The sequence below is a fragment of the Antennarius striatus genome, chromosome 1, assembly GCF_040054535.1.
Source record: "Antennarius striatus isolate MH-2024 chromosome 1, ASM4005453v1, whole genome shotgun sequence".
NCBI lineage: Eukaryota > Metazoa > Chordata > Actinopteri > Lophiiformes > Antennariidae > Antennarius > Antennarius striatus.
In genome coordinates this window covers 5,712,899-5,737,748 of record NC_090776.1, presented here as the reverse complement: position 1 = coordinate 5,737,748, position 24,850 = coordinate 5,712,899, and the positions used below count along the sequence as shown (strand labels likewise).

Below are 24,850 nucleotides of genomic sequence, written 5' to 3'. Positions count from 1 at the left end.
GCTCAAGCAGCACTGGGGACTGCACTCATGCTTAATGAATGGAGACAGAAGGCCAGATAAATGTGACCAGCTCAACAAAGGCAGCAGACAGACACAGAGAGAGGCACTGGCCTGCTTTGTACACCATAGAAAGAGGTGTCTATCCAGATGGCTGGATCCTAACGGTGAAGCGACCTTCGTCTTCGCATTCGTCTGTCCCACACACGGAGCTGTTACGGCCTTGTCAGACGCAGCAGTTTGTTTTCTCATGACGGTGAAGACAAAAAAGAAAGTAAAGTCTGATATTATTGTTTTATCATGGAATTTTCACGGGTTCTCGCTAGTAAATATATATATATATTTACTACTTATATATATATATATATATATATAATATATATATATATATAATATACGTACAATACGTAGTATTCAGTTTTTCGGTGATCTTTCAGTAATAACTACATAATAGCAGTATTGGACACTACATTTGCTGGACTAAAGAAGACAATTTACACTTACAGCCATAATGTCATAATTTCAGTGATGTTCATCTGTGAATGATATGTTAATGTTCAAATGCTTTTGAGGCTACTAATTTTTCTCATGAATTGTCTTCTCTGCTGGCTAAGAAAGTCATTGCTCCGTGAGAGTCACTGAGGAATTTTTCCCCATAATACCATCATCGGGGTATTTGCCTCCATCTACAGTGAAGATTAGTAAGACAGTAGCCACAGATCAGTGCCACCTTTGTTAATAATTGCATTTTTATATTTTATTAAATTTCCCAGTTTTGGTCCATGTCTTAACAGCCATTGAAGAGGGGAAAGTGGTGGAATGTTTAAAATCTTCTTTTCCTTTCGGCTTTTCCCTTCAGGGATCGCCACAGCGAATCAGTTGCCTCCATCTAACCCTGTCTTCTGCATCCTCTTCTCTCACACCAACTACCTTCAAGTCCTCTTTCACTACATCCATGAACCTCCTATTTGGTCTTAATCTAAGGCTCCTGCCTAGCAGTTCAAAACTCAGCATCCTTCTAGCAATATATTCACTATCTTTCCTCTGGACTTGTCCAAACCCTCTCAGGCTGGCCTCTCTGACTTTATCTCCAAAACCTCTGACATGTGCTGTTCCTCTGATGTACTTATTCCTGATCCTATCCTTTGTGTTCACTCCCAAAGAGAACCTCAGCATCTTCATCTATGCTACTTCCAGCTCTGTCTCCTGCCTTTTCCTCAGTGACACTGAATCCAGACCAAACAACATCGCTGGTCGCACCACAGTTTTGTACACCTTTTCTTTCATTTTAGCTGAAACTCTTCTATCACACATCACACCTGACACCTTTCGCCACCCGTTCCATCCTGCCTGTACACGCTTCTTCACCTGTTTTCCGCACTCTCCATTACTCTGGATTGTTGATCCTAAGTACTTAAAATCCTCCACCTTCTTGATCTCTTCTCCCTGTAACCTCAGTCTTCCACTTGGGTCCCTCTCATTAAAAAAAACCACATCTTGGCATCTTCTCACTATCTAAGATCCTGTTGAAGAACCCAGTCAGAAACTCTGCTGCCACCTCTCCTAGACACTTCCAAACCTCTACAGGTATATCATGAGGACCGACTGCCTTTCCACTCTTCATCCTCTTCACTGCCCTCCTCACTTCATCCTGACTAATCTTTGCTACTTACTGGTCCACAACAGTCACCTCTTCTAGTCTTTGTTCTCTCTCATTTTCCTCGTTCATCAACTCTTCAAAGTACTCTTTGAAGGGCTGAGTTGTGAAGTACCTTCAGTAGATCTGCTAGACGATATGAGTGCTGCAATAAGAACCCTTTCCACAGGGAATATAACTGAGACCAACAAGCTTATTCAGAGTACAGCAACAGTAATCCTTGAGATGCTGGAATATAAGATCAATACAGGGCATAACAAGCAATACCCTCCACAGAGACAGAGGCCAAAATAAAGGTAACACAGTCAGAAGTCAGATGTGACACTCACCATGCACCCAAACAATGCCCAGCATATTGGAAAATTTGTCACAAGTGTAAAGGACAAAATCATTTTTCCAAGCAATGCTTTTCCAAGGGGAAACAAGGGAGAGGTGAATGTGTACACACAGTGGAGGAACAACACACAGGGGAGGTAAATGCCTTGTGTGATAGCTTCTTTGTGGGCATGGTGACACAGGATGTGGACAACATGCCAGTAGAGACCGAACAGACAAGTGTGAATAAAGTGGGGCAGGACAAGTGAACGGAGTCATTGCATATACATGGAGATGAAATTCCTTTAAACTGGATACAGGAGCAAAGGCTAACATGATCAATGAACTGCACATAAGGAACATGAAAGTGAAGCCACACATCCGTCCTAATCTAATTCCACTCAAGGCCTATAATGTACAGCCCACCCCTACAAGAGTAATGTGCAGACTGAAGGTGAGAGCTAAAGGAAAGGAACATCACCTCATGTTTGTAATTGTACCAGATGGACATGACTCACTGTTGGGAGATGAAGTGTATGAAAAATTAGGTCTCCTCAAGAGGATGTATACCATAAAAATAAATGCACAGAACAAATGCAAATGCATTCCGAGGGTTTGGTGTTTTACCATACACCTACGAGATACAACTAAAAGATGATACACAGCCAGACATTCATCCTCCCAGGCGAGTTCCTGTAGCACTTAGAGACAAGTTAAAGCAAGAGCTAGACCAAATGACGTCACTGGGAGTTATAAAGAGAGTGGAGGAGCCCACAGAGTGGGTAAATTCAAAAGACCTCAATGCCAACATTAAGAGAACACTATCAGATACCAACCCAAGAGGAAATACCAAGTGAAATGCCTGGTGCAAAGTACTTCAGCAAACTGAATGCTTCGCAGGGCTTTTGGCAGATAAAAATGCATGAAGACAGCACAAAGTACTGCACATTCAATACATTCAATGGCCACTATTCCTTTCAGAGAATGCCTTTTGGAATATGCTCTACAACTGAAGTGTTCCACAGAACGATGGAGCATATCCTGGAAGGCGTAGAAGGGGCACGGGTGTTCGTTGATGATGTCGTTGTGTGGGGATCCACCCTGGAGCAGCATAATGAGAGATTTATCAAAGTACTGGACAACATCAAAAAGCATGGACTAAAAATGCCAGATTGGTGTGGGAGAAATCTTTCATGGAGACAAGCTGTCGAGTGCAGGTATTGAGCCTGACATTCGCAAGGTGAAAGCTATACTGGAGATGCCAAAGCCTGAAGATTAACAAGGAGTGTTGTTTTTTATTTTATTTTTATTTTTTTATTCAGTTTATTTTTCTCTCTTTCCAGACATGTTATTGCAACAGATTTCACTTCAATCAGTGTTGGAACATCATCAACAACATCCGAAAAAAAAAAAAAAAGGGTTGACGGGTAGAAGCTATTGGCTTGTAAGGTTCCCGTCCCCTAGATCAACAACATCTCTCTCATTGCAGCACATTGTCAACCAAATTCATACATTGCATGTCACAAATCAATTTAAATTATTTTATTCTGGTACATTGTTGTTTTTAATCCGTCCATTCTGTCCAATAGGCGTGCATCTTTGCACACGTCTTTGTCAGTTCTTGAGAAGAGTCCAATTTTATTAATGTTAATTTTGTATTCCATTTTAAGAGTTGTTTCTGGACAATGTTATGGTTTAAGTGCCAATGGAATTTCCTGCTTTGTGTGACTGAGATGATGTTGAGTTCTATGCCTTCCACACTCCTAATCATTGGTGTCAGCATTACGGTTTCTGGCCTTCACCTCCATACTTTGCCCCCATTTCTCCAGCTTTTGGGTGATGTCCTCCTTGACCGAGTATTGGAATCCTCATACCGGTCACAGAGTGCTTGGAATTATAAATTTCATTGGGAAGTTCATACCAACTTTATGAACAAAAACAGCACAGGAAGCTGTTACACCACAAGTGTGATTTTAACGCGATCTCTGGAAACAACATCCCGGGAGTTGAGCTAGCACTCAACTCAACTGAAATCTTTGTCAAGTTCTTATAGCCAAGCTCTGCCATGTGTTTATACTTGGTGGGCAGTTACTGGATTCACCGGCAACTGACCACATGTCAAACCAACCCATGTTGAACCGACGTCTACCGGTATATGTTATGTTGGCAAAACACATTATGCAAGTATGGTGATAAGTCTACTGCCAATACTCATCTGAGTCCAGGAAAAGCAAAAACTATGCCTAACATCAAGGTCAGATAGTCCCTACGACTCTAACACATTTTCATTTGCTGCAGTGTTTTTTATTATATTATTTTAAACATTCCACCACATTCCCCCCTTCCATGGCTTTTAAGCCATGGACAAAAACTGGGAAATTTAATGAAATACAACAATACAATTTTAAACAAAGGTGGCGCTGATCTATGGCTACTCTCTCACTAATCTTAACCCTGAAATCAGGGAAAACCAGGGCTTTCAGTTTCACAAAAGGAGGTAACTTAACCCAGAGTTAGAGCAGTAACCCTGACCTGTTTTATGAAGCGAGGTAAACTGAACCTCTGGGTTTGTTACCACAGTAACAGACTCTCTACACATAACCTGGTTGGGAGCAGGTTTTATTCCACAAACCCAGAGTTTCTTTTTGAGTCCACCCCCTTACACCGCCGCTTGCGCAGCTTCATTTCCTGGTTCTGTCAGACGGAGAGTTTTACCGAAGTAAGGTTTTATAAATAACTCCGTATTTTAGAGGTATTTTAGAGGCGAACATGGCATGTCCGTTTGACGTGGAGCCCCTTGATGGAGTTTCCGCATTAATTCACAGAGATTTTAATTTTTTTTGTATCGCATTCAGATGTCCCTTAATATCCAGACAGTTCTCTTTATGATTGCTACCGGTTCACGTCCCGATCCATCACACACACCCACTACCTGATCCATCCTCACATCTGCAGCAGTGCTGCGTGTAGGTAGTGGTCCAGTCAGTTTTTTTTTTTTTTAATTTGCAAACGGTAGTTTGTCTATACAATGTGAGAGATGCTCAGTGCACCTCACCTTGAAACTTTTACCCCAGTGTTTCTATTTCCCTGGAGATAAACCTGTCAGAATCATCAAGGAGGAGTTCCACAGGAGTGCAAGTGAATGATGTAGAAATCTGATAAATTAATTTCAAATTATATTCTCTTAATGACATTGTGCAATAACCTCAAAATTGGATTATTAACTTTAATTTCTTTTAGGGTTTCCCAAAGTAATTGGCTGTACAAGTGGTACCCACATTCCCATCAAGGTACATGTAGACTGAACATTGTTTCAACATGTTAAAGACTGCATCATAGACAAAAAAACATCTGTTCAGATCATGTGATGCTGCAGACTATATTTCTGATGTGGAAGTCTGGGTCTGTTCCTGACTCTTGGCTATATGGTCTTACCTGAGCAGCAGAATGTAATGTGGTCAGTAACCTAAAGATTTGCACAATATTTCAATTGTCTTCATTGTGTAATCCAGTCTAATGAATCCACTTCACATTACAGGAGAGAGCCTATGTCGCCTCAGGATGATTCCTGCTATCCAGGACGGCAGAGTAGTGACATACAACATCTGCCAGAATCATTTCAGAGTCACCATCACCACCATCACAGCGGTTGATAAAAAAATACAATATGCATTTCCTTTGTTCATCTTTATTTCTGACAAATACAAAGTTAGTTTTTGAATCATTACAATACTTAACATTCTACTAGTTAACATGATTCACCTGTGACCATCACCCACCTCTGACTTGTGCTCCAGTTTTTCTATGTCCAGATCTGCCCTCCTAATCTGGAGGTCCTCGTAAACAATTCCTATTTTCTGTACTTTTTTAGAAAGTGAATTCTATAAACCTCTTCAGCAGATAGATGGGAATACATGAGGAGGACATTAAAACATAGTTGCATATGAATTTCAGAGAATGAACAGCTGGTGGTTACTGAGCGTCTATTTCACAGTGATAGTCTGTGGAGTTGGGACCCTTCTGCTACTGTCCATTCATGCTCTTTTAAAAAAGGATCAGAATTTGTTAATACTTCAGTAGAGGATAAATGTCACTCTGTATTCCACCAGAATGTAACGCAATGGGAAGAGAACAATCAGTAACATAAAACATTAGACCACCCTGGTTTTCTTCAATTTCTTGTTATTTTCTTTTTCATCAATTTTTAACTCCTGTGTGTATCATGTGACTAAAACAGACAATAAAACTTGGAATACCTTAAAGCGGTTATAAGCAGTACAATGCCGCAGCCACTGATGCAAGAACTAAAGCAGTTTTGGCTATTACTGTATCAGGGAAACACTGCAAACAAGCTACATGTCAACTCTTTGATTTCAGTTCTTATATAATATAGGTATACACAATGGTAAGGATATCCTTCTCAACTGTTTTTGTATTGTGCATATGCTGATTTACTGTTTTACTCAACAATAGAACGTTTAATATATTCCCTTATTGAATAGAACCTGATATAGGTAAGAGCACATTTATGTGCGTGAAAAGAGCATTATGTTGGCGATAAAACAACTGAACAGTCAAATGTCCACTTAATATTTACTGTACAATATCAAACATAATGAGGATGAGGAGGATCCCTAATGAGATGATGCAGAAGTCTGACCTGTGTGAACAATGTTTTTATACTTCATTCTCAGCTGCTGACATGTGCTTCTCCCTCCACTGGATCGCACCTCAACAAAATAAATTAATAAACTATTGTTGAAGCCATTTACCTACGTATTTTTACCGTGAGTGCAACGAACTACGTTTAAACTTACGCATCAACTTGAGCAGCAATTCACTCCCATGACATCTCGCTCTTCTTTGCAGCTGCAAGGCTGTTCTTTCTTTCTGAAAATGTCCTCAAAGTCTTTATCTGCATAAATTAAAATCTGTACTCCAACTGATGTAATGTGTTGCGGTGCACGTCTTGCCGTCGTCATGTTGAATCTTTGAATCAGAGCTCCATTGATGATGGCTTTTTTTCGAGTTGTCGCGCTTGTTAAACTGTGGGTCAACTTACTCTGGGTTAGAAAAACTAACCCCGAAATGCGTTTGTGAAACCGAAATCCCTGGTTTTACAAGTTCAGGGTAAAGCAACACAGAACCACAGGTTTACCTCAGGGTATGTTAACCCTGCCTTCATGAAACAGGCCCATTGTGATGGCTGATACTCTGTCCAGGGCGAAAACACATAGTGACACACCACTGAGCTCTACAAACACTGATGTTAAACTATATGTGAACTTGATTGCAGCACTCTACCTGTGTCAGACAGGAAATCTAAGCAGATTTTAGCAGAAACAAAAAAGAATCCAGTACTACAGAGGGTTATGAAAAATAGAAAACTGGCCTCGAGTTGAATGTCAACCATTTTATAACATCGGAACCGAGCTGAGTATCACACAAAACTGTTTTGTGAGTTAATACAAACTCATCCGCCAACACAGCGGCAGAGGACAAGCTAGACACTTTTTGTTCATTTATATACACCACAACGCATTCTGGAAGACACTTTTTAAAATCCTCCATCAAAATTAGCTCTTTCAAAGAGTCAAAGTCGTTGGCCTTACAAGCAGTACACCACTTATCAAAAATAATATTTTTCTCCCTGGCAAACTCTACATGAGTCTGGGATGAGGCCTTTTTATGATTTCTGAATTTTTGTCTGTAGGCCTCAGGTACCAGTTCATATGCGCGAAGGATAGCAGCTTTAACAGAGTCATAAATTAAACTATCCTCAACCGGAAGAGCTGCGACAGCCTCCTGAGCTTTCCCCTGAATTTTACATTGTAGTAAAAGGGCCCACACATCAGGTGGCCACTGTAAAGCTTTAGCTATTCGCTCAAATGCACCAAAATAGGAGTCCACTTCAGTCTCTTGAAATGTAGGAACCAAAACAATGTTCTTACCGATGTCAAAGGCCGCTGGTAGGGAAGTGGTGGAAGGGTGGGTTCTGGTCTCAGAACCAGCAGACACACTGGGCTTCTGAGTCAACCTCAGAGCCTCAATCTCCAGCTCACGCAGCCATACAGCTTTCTCCATCTCCATTCTCTGTACCTCAAGCTGATACTGCAGCTCAGCCTGTCGGGTTTCAGCCTTCACCTGGGCTTCCATTTTCAGGCGAGCGATGCGCAGCTTCAAACGGGCTGCGTCCTTGGACCCGGAACTGCTGAGGGAAAGGCAATGGGAGCCCTCGTCTGAGGCTCCATCATCATCTCCATCCTTTGAAGAGTCACCCTTACGTGGTAGACTACCAGCCTCTCCACCAGGGGGACTTCTTCAACCTTGGCTGACACTGTCGGCATTGGAGCCTCAATCAGTCCCACTTCCACCAACTTACCCGTAAGTTGACCTCAAGCCTTGAGGTCCCTTTTCAAAATTGGTTTCGGCACCGAGAGACTGAAATGACTGGCTATTTTTAACAAATCATCTTTTCTACAAATATTTATTACTGTTAGCGAGGGGGAAGCTAAGAAAGTGTCTAAATCGAACTGTGACATGACAGCTGCACACAATCAACAATCTCAATTAAACACACAAGCGAGAGGTCAATTAACCCAACAAGTGCGAGAGGTCCCGTGTTCGTGTCCCTCTGCGGCCCTGCCTCTGAGCTGCTGGCCCTACCCAGCTCTGCTCCCAGATGCTCCGCCCTCCGTCAGTGCCAGGTGTGGTGTCTCTGGGACTACTGACTACGCCCCGTCATCATGACATCTCCTGATTGGTGTGCTGTATTCCTGCCTGGCCCAAGCCCTGCCACGTCACCTGGCAGGGACACTTTAAAAGCTCTGCAAGCCAGTTAGTCAGGGAGCCTGTCTGACTGTGGAAGCACGCCTTTGACTCTGACAAATTGCGAACTTGTAACCTTACGTGTGTATTGAATTTGTGTCCGACCCTTGGTTAAGAGCTTGCTAGTATTTCATGTTTGAGTATTTTTGTTAATGAAGTTTTGATCTTTGAAATGCACCCATTGGCCGAGATCATTAGTTAAACCTTTGTACTTCTTGTGAGAATTTGAATAAATGTTTTATGTTCCCTCTTTTTTATATCATAGTTATGTTATTTCCCCAGTCCTCTAGCTGGGTCGTAACAGCGATAAATGGAATTCTACTCAGAAAGAACAGAATTGTCATTCCTCAGTCACTGAGAAAACAGATGTTGACAAGACTACACAAGGGGCATATTTGAATGGAGAAATGTAAACGAAGAGCCAGAACATCAGTTTATTGGCCAGGAATCCACACAGACATTGATAAGACGGTTTCAAGCTGTGAAACTTGTCTGAAATATCATGCCAAGCAGCAGAAAGAGCTCATGGTAACTACAGACCTAGCTACTATGCAGAAAGTGGGAACTGACTTGTTCCACCTGAATGTAAAGAATTATCTACTGGTCGTAGACTATTTTTCTAACTTTCCAGAGATTGCATTGCTTTCCAGCATGACAACTACTTGTGTGATTACACATCTGAAATCTTTGCGAGACATGGAATTTGTCAAATTTTAAAGTCACACAATGGGCCATGTTACAACTGTAAGGAATTCCAGCACCTTGCTGAAGAATTTGCTTTCCAGCATGTCTCATCAAGCCCCCTGCATGCCCAATCCAATTGCAAAGCAGGAAAAGGTGTGCACATAGAATTTGTTCAGGAAAGCACAAGAGAGTGGTTCTGATCCATATTTAGCTCTACTGAGTTACTGAGCATTACCACTAAAACTTGGAATATCTCAAATTGAGCTACTGATGAGACGCAGACTATGAACCACACTTCCTCACACTGCAAACCAGAAGAAGCATAACATCATGAGACAGAAACAGACGTGTCTGCAAAACAGACAGAAATCAAACAAGAAAGCCACTGTTCTGAAGGAAGTGGGTACTAGATCTTACACTGTCAGGACTGGAGATGGCCAAGTTTTAAGAATGAATCAAAAGAGCTTGCTGAAAACACCAGGGACACTTGAAGAACAGTCAGCCGTTGTGTTGTGTAATTTCACAGAGATGATTACACGGAAATGTTTAAAAGTAAAAGATTTAAATAGATTTTTACATTTAAAGAAAATAAGGTGATATGTGATTTATAAAAGCCACTAGATGGCTGTCACGGGGCAGACCGTGCCCTATATATGACTGATTAAGGACAATGTACGCGCACACACACACTATACAATTGGGCCCAATTCTAATTAACACTACCGGTCGGTTTGGGTGCATGGTGTTTGGCTGTGTGTAATGAAACAAACATTTCAATATACAGTATAACATGTCCACACAGTATCATGCTAAGGTTGGAATGCATTCAAGATCAATGGTGCAAAGTAGTGATGGCAGTTCAACACTGAAGCTTCGGTACACGTTTCAAACCCTAGAACTACAATTCAATAGAACCACTGCTTCGGAGCTCGCTTTGGGGCGGAAGATAGTCACGTGACAATGACGTCCAAAGCAGCAACTGCTTCGTTTCCCGAGGGAACCACCTGACTGGTTCGCGGTCAAAGGATGTCATTCACTGACACGCCTTCTAACTTGTGACAGTTTTGAATGTTAGCACCAAAACTCCTTTATATACGCTCTGGAAAATGCAGTTTGTGGGTTTTTGTCGGAGAGTTGTTATTGCTGTTGTTATTGCGTTGCGTTGCTTTTTTGGATCGTTGGATCATTATGGAGCCAGTCAGGGAGACAGGTTGTTCTGAAATGTGGGAACACTTCATTCTGATCTCTGCTGGTAAGGTAGGTGTAATGTCACATCTGTAATGAAGGAAGTTACATGTCTAACAGTAACTAGCTATAGCTATGGTCTACCATCCGGGTATATTGATTAATGATAATAACTTATGCTGTTTATGTGACAACTTTATAGAGTCAAACTGTATTATTATTTACAAATCATTTTCTGTCCAGGTCTGGTTGGTGTGTTCTGCTGAACTGAAGTATCATGGGGATACTTCCTCCATGATTAGACACTTCACTGCCAAACATGGAGCTGCTGGAAATCAGGGGACCCCAAATCAAGGTTGTTTATATTATTATATTATTAGACACACTAACACAATGTGGTCTGGCTGTGTTTCATGAGTCGTAGGCCAGCTTAATTTAAGTGTAGTTTCACATTAATCTTCTGGTATTATTTTAATCATTTACTTTTTATTTCTGTCTATTTGTCCTAGTCAACCGGAAGCGAGAGCTGGATGAAGCTCTGGTAAATCTGGTGGTGAAAGACTCGCAGCCTTTTTCCATCGTGGATGACTGTGGCTTCAAGGAGTTCGTGGGATTGCTTGATCCCTCATACGTTCTTCCATCCAGGTGAACTCTCAAGAGCATGGTGCTTCAGAAATATGAGGAGAAGACCAAGGCCAAGGCTGTAATGGTGAGGGTAGAGGCTGTGAGTCTCACTGCTGATATGTGGACATCTTTGGGAAACATGGAGGCCTGTCTTGCAGTGACCTGCCACTACATGGAGGACCCGATGAAGCTGGCAACAGTGCTCCTGGGAGTGGTGCCGTTCCCTAAAGCACATACTGCAGCTAACATCAGTGCAGCCACAACATCTCTGATGGAGGAATGGAGACTTGAGGGAAAAGTGACCTCATTTGTGACTGATTTTTTTTCCAAAAAGTTAAAATGCTGATGATTGTTGTCGTGTTTGTCTTTGAGATAGGAACCTTTGGGAAACACTGGACCGAGATACGTCGGATTCAAGGAGGGCAAGGAATGCTACTGCAGACGCAACTGTGGAGGTGCAGCGGTACTTTACCGAACCACCACTGGCCAAGTCAGAAGACCCAGTGGATTAATGGAAGAACCACAAGAATGTTTACCCAAATTTGTTTAAACTGGCAAAAAAATGTATGCATCTGTTCCATGTGAACGAGTCTTCTCCAAATGTGGAGAAATTGTCACCAAGAAAAGAAACAGACTTAACCCAAATACTGTTGAAAAAATAATGTATCTCAATAAAAATCTTTGATCACCCTCATCCCAAATTATCAGCCCTTCCATAGTTGCACAAGCACACCAAACCAATACCAGATTTTCCCTGCATTCGCTCCTCAACAACACTCCACACATTTGTCAATTATTATAAGTGCATAGAATATAATATTTAGTCTAGGGTATATCAAAATTTAAAATGAAATATACTTTAAGTCCAAGCAAAAAGGAGATGATTGTTCATGTGTGTAGTTGAAAGCTTCTTGTCAAACTAACTTGCAGTTCAGGGTTTGAACTTCGCCAGGAGAGGTCACTATAACTGAAGCTTCGAGTAATGAACCCATTTTTGAACCAGTTGGCTCAAATGATTCAGAGCTTCACAAAAGCTTCATTTGGCCATCACTAGTGCAAAGTTAGAAATTCACAAAATGATGTGTAGACTTGAAAGAGGGGTAAAACATTCCGTTTATTGGTTTGTTTGTCTCCTTTGTAGTACTGGCACTTCTGGTGGGAGGGCAAACAGAGCAGGCCTATACCATCTAGCTCATATAGAGGAGTTCCCGCCGGAATGTGCCAAGTACTGTAGAGGAGGAGGGGGTTTTGACATGTAACAATGCTAAACTGATTTCTATACAATGTGCATGCCATATTGATATGAAGTCATGCCCAAAGTAGTGTTTGAGAGTAACCTATTTATTGTGGGTCTTTTCATTATATGTAGTTTAAACGTGAGCTTGTAGATGAGCTGTTGGGTAATTGGATCAGTAGTTGGTAGGCTCCTCTCACCTATAAAAGGGAGCTGGATGCCAGGCACTTGGTTATGCCAGTATGGTCGAGCGGGCGACAGCCCTAGTGCGTCCGTGTGTGATAGCTGCCAGGGCCCATAAGAGGGCATAGCCTTTCGTGCAGTTTTCCTTTGTTTTTGCCTGAGTTTAGCCTTGATTCTTTGTTTATATATATATATATATATATATATATATATATATATATATATATATATATATATATATATTAGGGCAGTCACTTTAACGCGTTAAATAGATTAGCTAATTACGCTGCAAATTAACGAGCTATAAAAAATTAACGCAATTAATTAAGAGTTTGCGGCAAGTCAATGCACAAGCATTTCAAATTTGGCCCCAGGGCAGCTGTGGCTACACATGTAGCTTACCATCACCAAGTATGAATGAGGAGTGAATGAATAATGATTCCGATGTAAAGCGTCTTTGAGAAAGCGCTATATAAATCTAATCCATTATTTGTATTATTATTATTATTATTATTATCTGTACCTTTTGAAAAAGATAATTTTTATATCACCGAAGCAGTTCCAGCCTAACGTATCATTTAAATGCAAAACATGTCAAGGACACAGAGTTGAATGTAAGCTTTCCCTCTTAAAAGAAAAGCGTGTTGGCATCTTTCTACTGCTGTTGCCTTATTTAGAGGCATGTGATACTATTCATTTTGAATTGTTGTATTGAGTCAGCTTTAGTATTAATTTTGATTGAGAGTCTGCTTACGTGCCTATTTTAGACTCGGCCTTATTTTATTTCTGAATTTTATTTTATTTAACTGTATTTATATTGCATTTTTGAGAAATGCACCTGGCCCAATTGGTTTGCTGATGTGCTTGGCATTTTTTTCTTGTGAATTTCATTTATAAAGCACACTTTACCAATAAAAATGTGGATTTCAAATCTTCTCTTCTTGGTGTATTCTAATGCACTGAAATTTTGTAATGTCCTACAATTCAAATTCTTTATTTGGGGGCCTTCAGCAGGTATGAGATTAAAATGTGATTAATTAGATTAATTAATTACAAATCCTGTAATTACTTAGATTTATTTTCTTAATCGCCTGACAGCACTTATACACACACACACACACACACACACACACACACACACACACACACGCGCGCACACACACACACATACACACACACACACACACACACAAATAAAAAAAAGAAAAAATGTCCCTCTCACCCTTGTGGGGTGGTATCTGTGTGTCATCCTCAAGCTCGGGTCCTCTACCAGAGGCCTGGGAGTCTGAGGGTTCTGCGCAGTATCTTAGCTGTTCCTAGGACTGCGCTCTTCTGGATTGAGGCTTCAGATGTTGTTCCAGGAATCTGCTGGAGCCACTCTTCCAGTTTGGGGTCACTGCCCCAAGTGCTCCTACTACCACAGGGACCACATTAACCTTAACCTTCCACATCTGTTCCAGCTGTTCTTTCAACCCTTGATATTTCTCAATCGTGTTCCTTCTTCCTGATGTTGGCATCAGCTGGAATCGCCACATCTATCACCACTGCTCTCTTCTGCTCTTTGTCCAGCACCACTATGTCCGGTTTGTTAGCCAGTAGCTGTTTGTCGGTCTGGAAGCTGAAGTCCCACAGGATCTTAGCCTTGCCGTTCCCAACCACCTTCGGTGGTATGTCCCATTGGGATTTGGGTACTTCTAGTCCATACCGGGTACAGATGTTCCTGTACACTATCACAGCTACTTGGTTGTGCCTTTCCATGTATGCTGAGCTGGCGAGCATCTTACACCCTGCTACCACATGCTGGACTGACTCTGGGGCTTCTTTACATAGCCTGCACCTTGGGTCAGATTTACTGTGGTAGATATTGGCCTCTATTGCCCTTGTACTTAGGGCCTGTTCCTGTGCTGCAATGATCAGTGCCTCTGTGCTGTCTGTCAGTCCAGCTTTATTCAGCCATTGGTAGGTCTTCTTGATATCAGCCACTTCCTCTATCTGACGGTGGTACATGCCGTGTAGGGGCTTGTCCCTCCATGTTGTCTCCTCCTCCTCCTCTTCCTCCTCAGGTTTCTGCTGTCTAAGGCATTCACTGAGCAGTTCATCTGTTGGGGCCATCTTCCTGATGTACTCTTGGATTTTTGATGTCTCATCCTGGACAGTGGCCCTGATGCTCACTAGTCCTCGGCCTCCCTCTTTCCGCTTAGTGTACAGCCTCAGGATGCTGGACTTGGGGTGAAACCCTCCATGCATGGTGAGGAGCTTTCTTGTCTTGATGTCTGTGGCTTCTATCTCCTCCTTTGGCCAGCTTATGATCCCAGCAGGGAATCTGATGCCAGGCAGTGCATACATGTTGATTACATGTACATACATGTTGAAGGACTTGCCTTACTCTCTGGAGGTATTTGGCTGTGGATGACTTCCATGCGGCCTCCTCATGGTTGCCATTAGCCTGTGGGATTCCAAGGTATTTGTAGCTGTCCTTGATGTGTTCTATCCTGCCCCCTGGTAGGTTGGCCCCTTAAGTTCTGATCATCTTGCCTCTTCTTGATACCATCCGGCCACATTTGTCTAATCCGAATGACATCCCTATGTCTTCGCTGTAGATCCTGGTGGTGTGGATCAGTGAGTCAATTTCTCGTTCATTCCTGGCATACAGCTTGATGTCATCCATTTAGAGGAGGTGGCTGATTGTTGTCCCGCTTCGGAATCGGTATCCGTAGCAACTCTTTGTGATGATGTGACTGAGGGGGTTCAGGCTTATGCAGAACAGCAATGGTGATAGTGCATCCCCTTGGTATATGCCGCACTTGATGTTAACTTGGGCAAATGGATTGGAGTTAGTCTCCAGAGTTGTCTTCCACTTCCCCATTGAGTTCTTGATGAAGGCTCTTAGTGTCCTGTTGATCTTCTACAGTTCCAGACATTCCAGTATCCACGTGTGTGGCATTGAGTCGTAGGCTTTCTGGTAGTCAATCCAGGCGGTGCACAAGTTGTTCTGCCTATTCTTACAGTCTCTGTGTACTGCTCTGTCCACCAGTAGCTGGTGCTTGGCTCCCCTGGTGTTACTACCAACTCTTTTCTGTGCCCCGCTCATATATTGATCCATGTGCCTACTCATCTTAGCTGCCATGATGCCTGACAAGAGCTTCCATGTTGTACTGAGACAGGTTATTGGCCGGTAGTTGGATGGGTACCTTCTGTGGATCTTTCATGATCCGGACTGTCCTGCCTTCAGTCAACCATTCTGGGTGTGTCCCATCCCTTAGCAGCTGGTTCATCTGTGCTGCTAGACGCTCGTGGAGTGCTGTCTGCTTCTTTAGCCAGTATGTATGGATCATATCCGGGCCTGGTGCTGACCAACTCTTCATCTTTGACACTCTTTCTTGGATGTCTGCCATTGAGATGGTTACTGGTTCTTGTTTCGGGAGGCAGCTGTGGTCAGTCCTCAGGTCCACTAGCCACTGGGCATCAGTGTTGTGTGATGCTTCTACACCAGTATTTCTCCACCTCAGCTCTTGGTGGGTCTGGCCGGATGCTATTTCCCTGCCACTGAGAGTACACCTTTGCTGGTTGAGAGGAGAAGGTCTTGTTTATTCTCCTGGCCTCAATCTCCTTGGTGTATCGCTTCAGTCGGGTAGCCAGAGCCGTTAGTCTCTGTTTGGCAGTTTCGAGTGCTTCAGGTATGGAGAGCTTGCTGTATTTCCTGGGTGCCCCTTTATTCACCATGTTCCCCTTCTGTAGCTCGGCTAGCTGGCTGACTTCTCTCCGTGTCGCCTTTATCTTGGCCTCTAACCATCTCTTCCATGGAGGGTATTGTTTGTTATGCCCTGTGTTGATCTTATATCCCAGCATCTTGAGGATTACTGCTGCTGTACTGTGGATCAGCTTGTTGGTCTCAGTTATGTTCCCTGTCGGGATGGTTCTTATTGCAGCATTCACATCTTCTAGCAGATCTTCTGAAGGTGCTTGACAACTTAGCTTCGGTATTTGTTGGAGGCTCCACGTTTCCATTTGGGTCACGATCTCCCTTCGCAGGTTAGAGCTCTTGTATTGAGGCTGTGTATGTCTCTTGGGGCTTGGTACCCAATCATGGATTGTGGGGGGGGGGGGTTATATCCCCCCGCTGACCTGGCGTCCTGGCTCTCCCTTGCCGTAGCATTGTTGTAGTATTTCATCGATCTCTAGTTGTGACAGCAGTTTTCGGTTACGGATGTTGGAACACTGGGCTAACAGCTGTGTGGGTTTCGAAGCATCCATTGGTCCCAAATCCGCCCCATATATCCCCTCTCTCTGGGATTACTTGTGTAGTAGCATTCCAACAACTCCGTATTCTCTGCCCTTGTCCATGTGTGTCTTGTTCCAGTAGTCCATTTGTCATCAGATTGCCCTGGTTCCCTAGCATCTGACGCGGACCTTGTTAACCCTGGTGACGTCCGAGCCGGTATGACTCTGTCGTTATTGTGTTCACTCATGTTTTTGAGGTAGGCTCGTATAGCATTAAGGGTCCTGCCTAAGGACCCTCACTGGATAGTGTCCGCCATGTCTGGGGTTCGAAACCACGCCCTCCTGCATTCCAGACCACGCCCCTTTCTGCATTTGTGTATGTTGACTGGATAGTGTTTGTCCCGATCGGGATTCGAACCCACAACCTCCTGCATTCAAGTCAGTTGACTTAACCACTGTACTAATATATATATATATAATAATCTCACTAAAAAGAATGGTGATATCGCTAAAATAGCTCAACAACCAAATAAGAATGGACTGATCGACATCACCTACACAAATAACTGCAGGATCGTCATCAATACAAAGAGGCTTGCTCTAGAGCAGATTAAAACAACAATGATCAGGAGTGCAGAGGAGTTGGTGAACTACAAGCAATAAAGATGGACAAGAGTTGTTATCACACCAAAGACCGGTATAACAGAATCCCTTCAATAGTGGGAGCCTCTACACCAATTTTGGACACATCAATGATTCCATAGAAAAGTTGGATTAATAATTTCCATAAGGGGATCAGAACAATACATTAAATTGAAAATTAAACACGACCGGGGAGCTAAGCTAATGCAGTCTGATATGCTTTGGTGAAACATGGGATGGTACCGGAGATGTAAGACAAACCATGGAGGTTTTTCTTGTATTCATGAAGTATATTGAACTGTTGACTGTTGGGCGCCGTCCCTATATTAACTCAGTCTGAGATTCCTATGTGTCAGTGAGGAGGAGGATGAATGGAAGCTAGGATACTTAAAACTGTACTGTGTATACATTTTTATTTTATTATCTATTCTTTATTATGATTCATTTTTAACTCCTCGTTTTTAAATTCTCCTTATTCTGATATTCTCTATAGTTTTGTTTTGGAGCAGTACAACTGTAATGAAAGGTAATTTCCCCCCTCAGTCATCAATGAATTATGTATCAAAATAGCACTTTACTCATACTCAGAAGCAATTGTAAATAAGATGAAAGTGTGCGATGTATATTTGTGTGTATTCACTATGACACTGACAATATGATGATAGCCGACACACAAATAGGCAGGCTACACAAACACTAATTCATTCATTAAATACAAGCTGAAGGAGAACTTAAATTTTCACAGCCACTTCAGGGGATCGAATCGCTGTCTTGACTTGTTCACGAGAGCTGTAATATGTGTGGACTAATTGAGGTCCTCAGAGATCTTATCCCAGATGTATTTGTAGCTGTCAATCCTCTCCACTGTAGTGCAGTAAACCCTCAGTGTAGATTAATATCTGGAGTCAACAACCACCTCCTTGGTCTTGGCGACATTCAGGTCTAAATTATTGCCTGTACACCATGAGGACAGTAGGCCTACCTCTTCTAGATAGGCAATTTCATTGTTGATCAAACCTGCCAGTACTTCATCATCCACAAATTTCACAATGATGTTTGATTGGTGTATTGCTGTGTAGTCATGGGCATAAAGGTCGTAGAGCAGAGGGCTTAGTATGCATCCTTGGGGGTGACCAATGTTGAGTCTCCAGTTCTTGGAGGTGTGTCCGACGTTCAGCACCGGTCTGCTGGTAAGGAAGCTCTGAACCCAGGAGCAGAGCAAGGGACTCAGCCATAGATCCCTGAGCTTGGTGACCAGCTAGGGAGGAACTAAAATTTTGAATGCTGTAGTCGATGAACAGCAGCCACATGTAATTCCGTTTGCCAATGCCCAGGTGTGAGAGGGTGTAGTGGAGGGCATAGTTGACTGTGTCATCCATACTCAAACTGATAGGCAAAGGAGTCTAAGAGTCTTGAACATGTGTAGTCTGCAGTGTGGTGAGAGCAGCACTAATGTTTGCCTGGGGTGGGATATACAGTAAGCGTCAAAAATGACGACCACACAGAACTCTAGTGGGAGATACAAAGGTGCGACAGAGGATTGCCAGATGTTCAAGGTCAGAAACATTTCTTGGGTCACATTAGTTATTGTTGGTCAGGAAGCACACTCTACCACCCTTAGATTTACGGGCTTCCTCTTTTGTGTCCATGCAGAAAATGGAGAATATTTCTGCTGTGCGAACCAAGTGGTCCGGCACCTTTGACGTGAAACAAAGGATTTTGAAGTCCTTCATGTCTCCGTGGATGCGGACTCAGATCCTCATGTCATCTAACTTACTGTCCATTGATTGGACCTTAGCCAGTAGGATACTTGTAAAGGTGGACGTTGTGCTTGTTCTCGCAGCTAGCTCCTGACACTGGCAAGTTTCCCTCTATGTTTCTTCCTGGAGACCCGTTACTCCAGTTAAACACTGCGTCCAGTAGGATCTCTTTCCGCCTAGCAGCGCTCTCTTGTACAGCTGTAAATTTCAAGAAAAAAGGGTCATTGAACCTGGTCGTGTTCAGTCGTGTGTTGTGGGTTAGAGGAGTTTGTTTAGTAACAGGATTACCTTTTGCTTCCTATTGTTACTGAACATTTTAGGAAATCTTTCCTGCCAGTGGCCATCAAATTGTACCATGTGCTACTTTGGCAACTATGTAGTGAGGAGGAGGAATGAAGCAGATACTAAAATCTGTATATATGTGTGTATGTTCATATTATTTTATGCATCCCTAATTCCTTTAGCTTTTTATTCTTAACCCAAAATTGTCTCTTCTTATTCTGAATTTGTCTGTTGTAGGCTCGGGAGAAGAACAGCTGTAACAAATCAGTTTCCTCCTGGGGATAAATAAAATATTCTGATTCTGGAGGAAAGAGGAATCAACATAAGAAATTAAAATGTACCACCTCAGGTACAATTAACATGCAGATACGGACAATGAGAGAAATGGATAGTTTACTGAATAACCCAACATGCCAACATGCCTGACCTTTTGTGCTGTCAATGATGAAGTTTCCCTCCTCGTTTCCTGTGGTGATCCTATAAGTGATCCCATCCCCATCAGGGTCCTTTGCTAGCACTGTGGCTACCAATGTGTTGGGCCCTGCATCCTCTGAGACGAAGGTCCGATAGCTAATGAAACAGACACATGCACACAATCAACAACTGTTGTTCCAACGGAATAACATACATCATGATTTTTATTGATATTTTACATGATATTTATTTGTTATGTAATGCCTGAGCAGTGGATATATGCAATTTCCTCCGGGATTAATAAAGTATCTATCTATCTATCTATGACATTCAAGTTTCATCCATTACTCAGATCAGTTCTTTCTAATGCATGTTTGATTTATAGAGAAACACAGATCTTCACATGGTGACATTCGGCAATGGTCACATAAAAATATTGTTCAGAGTGTCTCCTCTTTTCAAATTAAATCAATTTTATTTATAGAGCCCTTTTCATACAACATACAACACAAAGTGCTTTACAGAATTAATAACACGATTAGAAAAATAACACCACTGTCAAAACTAAGCCCGTCCTTCACCCCCTATATACTAGACACACACAAACACACAATTCATAGACATGGCATGGCACTGATGATCAAGAAAATGGAAATGAGGTCGTCCACACAGGCAGGAGCCACAGGCTCTGTCATTGGAGGTACTAGCACACAAACCCTCTGTAACTACAACAATCAGATTAATCCCTACATAGAAGGGAGGAACCCCCGGCCGGGCGGGTCAAAGGGGCCCAAAGGACAGCACATGCCCCAGCAGATTCGGCACCGCTCCCAATTTGGAAGACCCTCCTGAGGAAACACCAGAGTCACGGCTAAAGACAACAATCATAAAATAAGACTAAAACCGTAATTATAATGAACCAAAAACAGTACAAAAAATGTAAGATTAGAAAACAAATATTTTTTATTATTTTATGTACTTTAATAATCCCCTCAGGGAAATTAGTAGGAAACTCGAACACACAGTTGATCAAAAAAGATAGATACAGTACGAGTAATTGAATTGAAATGCAAGAAAACTCGAGCAGTCCCAAAACCTCGAGGCATGGGCAAGGGTAGAGGACAATCTAACCAGAACCAATGAAGAAACTGGCTTAAAAAGCCTCAAGCTAATCAGCCTGATGAGGCATGGTGTGAAGATGTGGAACAGGTGTGGAGATGAGGCTCTGCCCACAAATCTGACCCCACCTCCTGCCACACTCCAGCACAGTAGAGCAACATGACACAAATACCGAACCGTGACAAGAATGCTATTTAAGATTATCATCATCTTCAAAAGCAGTGTGAAAGCAGCAACATACAATTAAATATACTGTGATGGAAAATAAGGTTATAATATTAGTTCAACGCCTTATTATTAGAAGGTAACACTTGGATGCGCAAGTTACCAATACCTTCACAAGTGGGGTAAACAATGACCCCAATTAAAATCAATGCGTTTTTGCATTACCTGGGTTATTCATTCATTTTCCTCCGCTTTATCCACCGCAGCGGGTCACGGGGAGCTGGAGCCTATCCCAGCTGGCATACAGCGTGAGGCGGGGGACACTCCGGGCACAATGCCAGTGCACCACAGAGCCACACACAAAGACAGACAACCACGCACACACACACTCACTCCTACGGGCAATGTGGGACCGGCCAATTAACCTGAAGTGCATGTTTTTGAAGTGGGAGGAAGCCGGAGAGAACCCACTGTGCTGCAAACCTCTCTGAACTTGGAAGCCTTCATGACTGGAGGAATCGATGGCTTTTTCTGTTGCAAGATTTCCACAATAGTCAGACCCTCCTCCAGGAGATGTTCTACAAGAGGCACGCTGGTGAAGAAGTTATCAGTGGTGATGTTGCGACCTACATGTCTGAAATCACTGCACAACTGATGGGCAATGTTTTCCCCAAAATCTTCTTGATATCTTCCCCTAGGTACACAGTCCCATTTATTCGATATGGGGTGCGTGCATCACAAATCCAGAAGATCTTTATGCCGCAATTGTCGGGCTTGCTCGGCATGTACTGTAAAAGCGATGGGCTCTTCATCCCATCCGTCCTGGATCATTTACAGAGCACTGGTTTAAAGGCATCCTAGATGGCCTCCTAGCAGCCATGTTACTTCAGATAAATAATAATAAAGAAAATAATTTAAAAAAAACATGAGAAAGTAAAGTATTTAAAATGTACAGAAAACTAAATAATATAGCCAGCGGTCTTGTTGGCTATAAACAGCAAAAAATACAGTAAGGTCAGCTAGGTTAGCTTGGTTAGGTACAAAGTGTGTGTTTGTGTGTGCGTGTATGCTTTTTTGTGTGTGCCTGTGTGCGTAAGTCAACAATACTGTTTGTTACTGTTAGCTAACATGTGTAACCTACCTAAATGTATTGCTGTTAGGTAACGGCAAAGAGGGCTAATCTGAGATTTCACACATTTGACCACTAATATGATCACACATGTAGAGTATAACTTTATTTATCCCTTAAGGGGGTTCCGTCATGGAAATTAATTTCTCCGTCGCACACAGCACAGTAAGTACACAAAACACAGAAAGCACCAGCACATAGAAAGTAGTACAACACCAAATAGAAAGTAGTACAACACCAAATAGAAAGAGTAATAAATAACCCATCATGAATATATAAATAGAAAATCATAAATAGGCATAGAAATAAAAAATAAACAGGCCTGGTTAAGTATGGGTATAGTGAAATGTCTAGTGTTTGTATTGTTTTTGCTGTATTGTTTGTGTCATTCCTCAGCTCTCGTTTGGACTTTCTTCTTCTTCAACCCCCCAAGAGAGGAGTTGAGCAGTTTAATGGCTTGGGGGATGAAGGAGTTCTTCAGTCTGTTTGTCCTGCATGTTGGAAGGCGCAGCATCTGGCTGGTTAGGCTTCCCAAGCTTTTCTGGTTGTTGGTAACGGTCTGCAGAGGGTGGCTGACATTGTCCATGATGTCCAGCAGTTTGTCCAATGTTCTCTTCTCTGCTACCATTGCCAGAGGGTCCAGCTTCATCCCGACCACCGAGCTGGCCCGTCTGATCAGCTTCTCCAGCCTGGAGAGATCCACCTTGTCACACTCCCTTCCCAACACATCACAGAAAACGACAGGATGCTGGTGACCACAGACTGATAGAACATCCACAGGAGCTTCCTGCAGATGTTGAATGCCCTCAGCCTCCCCAGAAATTCCATCCTGATCTGTGCTTTCTTGTATGGCTGCCTCATGTTGCTGGTCGAGTCTAGCTTGTTGTCTAGCCACAGCCCAAGATATGTATAGGTCTGCACAATCTCCACCTCCTCCTTTCCTATCAGAACTGGTCTAGGTTGGGGTCTGTCCCTCCTGAAGTCAATGACCAGCTCTTTAGTTTTGGAGGTGTTGAGCTGCAGGCTGTGACACCAGTCAACAAAGTTGACATCTATACTCCTTCACCAGACATCTATACTCCCCCTCCTCATTGTCCCTGATACATCCCACAATAGCTGTGTCATCTGCGTACTTCTGGATGTGACACAGTTCTGAGTTGTACCAGAGGTCCGGGGGTGTACAGGGAGAATAGGAGACAAGACAGTCCCCTGTGGTGCCCCAATACAGCTAACCACAGTATCAGACGTGCTGTCATTAAGCCTGACGAACTGTGGTCTGTCTGTGAGGTAGTCTTGCATCCAAGCAACCAGGCCGGGGTCCGCTCGCATTTGTGGTTTTTCCCGTAGGATACAGGGCTGGATGATGTTGAAGGCATTTGAAAAATCCAGAAAAAGGATCCTCACAGTGCCGCTTTCCTTGTCCAGATGCGAATGGGCTCTGTATGGCATGTGGAGGATGGCGTCTTCCATGCCAACTTTTTCCCGATAAGCACACTATAAAAAGTCCTCAGCATGTTTCACCTGAGGCCTGAGGAGATTGAGGAAGAGCCGCTCCAGAATCTTGTTAAGATGCGATGTGAGCGCCACCGGTCGGAAGTCGTTCAGCTCGCTGGACTGGTTCTTTTTGGGAACTGGAACGATGCACGATGTCTTCCACAGGGTGTGCACCTACCTGAGACGCAGGCTCAGGTTGAAGACCCGTTGTAGCGGCTCCCCATGTTCAGCGGTGCAGGTCTTGAGCAGATGGGGGCTCACCCCATCTGGTCCACCGTGAAGATGGGAGGAGGCTGTGATGGTGGAGGGAGCTGGGGGGTGGAGGGAAGGTGTCTGTCAAAGCGAGGAAGGCTTGCAGGTGAGAGAGCGGGGGAGGGAGGAGAGGGGGTAGCTAGGATAGGTCTAGGTGGGCTTGAGGGAGGTAGAATAGGTGGTGGGATGGGGGGAGGAGAAGTGCTCGTGGGAAGGGGGGCTGAGGGGGACTGATCCGCTGCTGCAGAGAGGGGGTCAGTAGGTTTGGAGGAGAAGGAGGGACTGGAGGGAAGAGGGATGGTGAGGGGCTCCCTTGTACCTACAGATGTGTGGAGGCTGTGGGGGGGAAGTTGAATGAGGGGGGGGGGTTAGGGGGAGGGAGAGGGGCAGGGGTTGGGGGGGGTGGAGACAGGCCACTTTGCTGCTGTGGAGGGGGGGGGGAGGCCATGGGACAGGGGTGAGTCTGGTGAGCTGCTGCTGAGGTCATGAGGGTGATAGGGGGGTGGTGCGGGGGGCCTGGTTGAACCTACTGAAGAAGTCGTTCAGGTCGTTGGCTCTCTGCACCCCTCCCACCTCTTCTGGTCCTTGCTTTGTGTCCAGTGATGTTTCTCACACCTTCCCAGACGTCCCTCATGCTGTTGGTGCTCAGCTGCTCCACCTTCTTC

The 24,850-nt window shown here is 43.4% G+C and overlaps 1 protein-coding gene across 1 annotated transcript in view; it reads right to left on the bottom strand.

Moving 5' to 3' along the window:
• The window catches only part of si:ch211-186j3.6 (neural-cadherin), a 593,489-nt gene that overhangs the window by 388,392 nt on the left and 180,247 nt on the right, over nucleotides 1–24,850 (bottom strand). Inside the window, exon 7 of the mRNA XM_068311636.1 lies at nucleotides 20,040–20,182. Within this exon, the coding sequence (XP_068167737.1) occupies nucleotides 20,040–20,182 (143 nt within the window). The remainder of the gene's footprint in view (nucleotides 1–20,039; nucleotides 20,183–24,850) is intronic.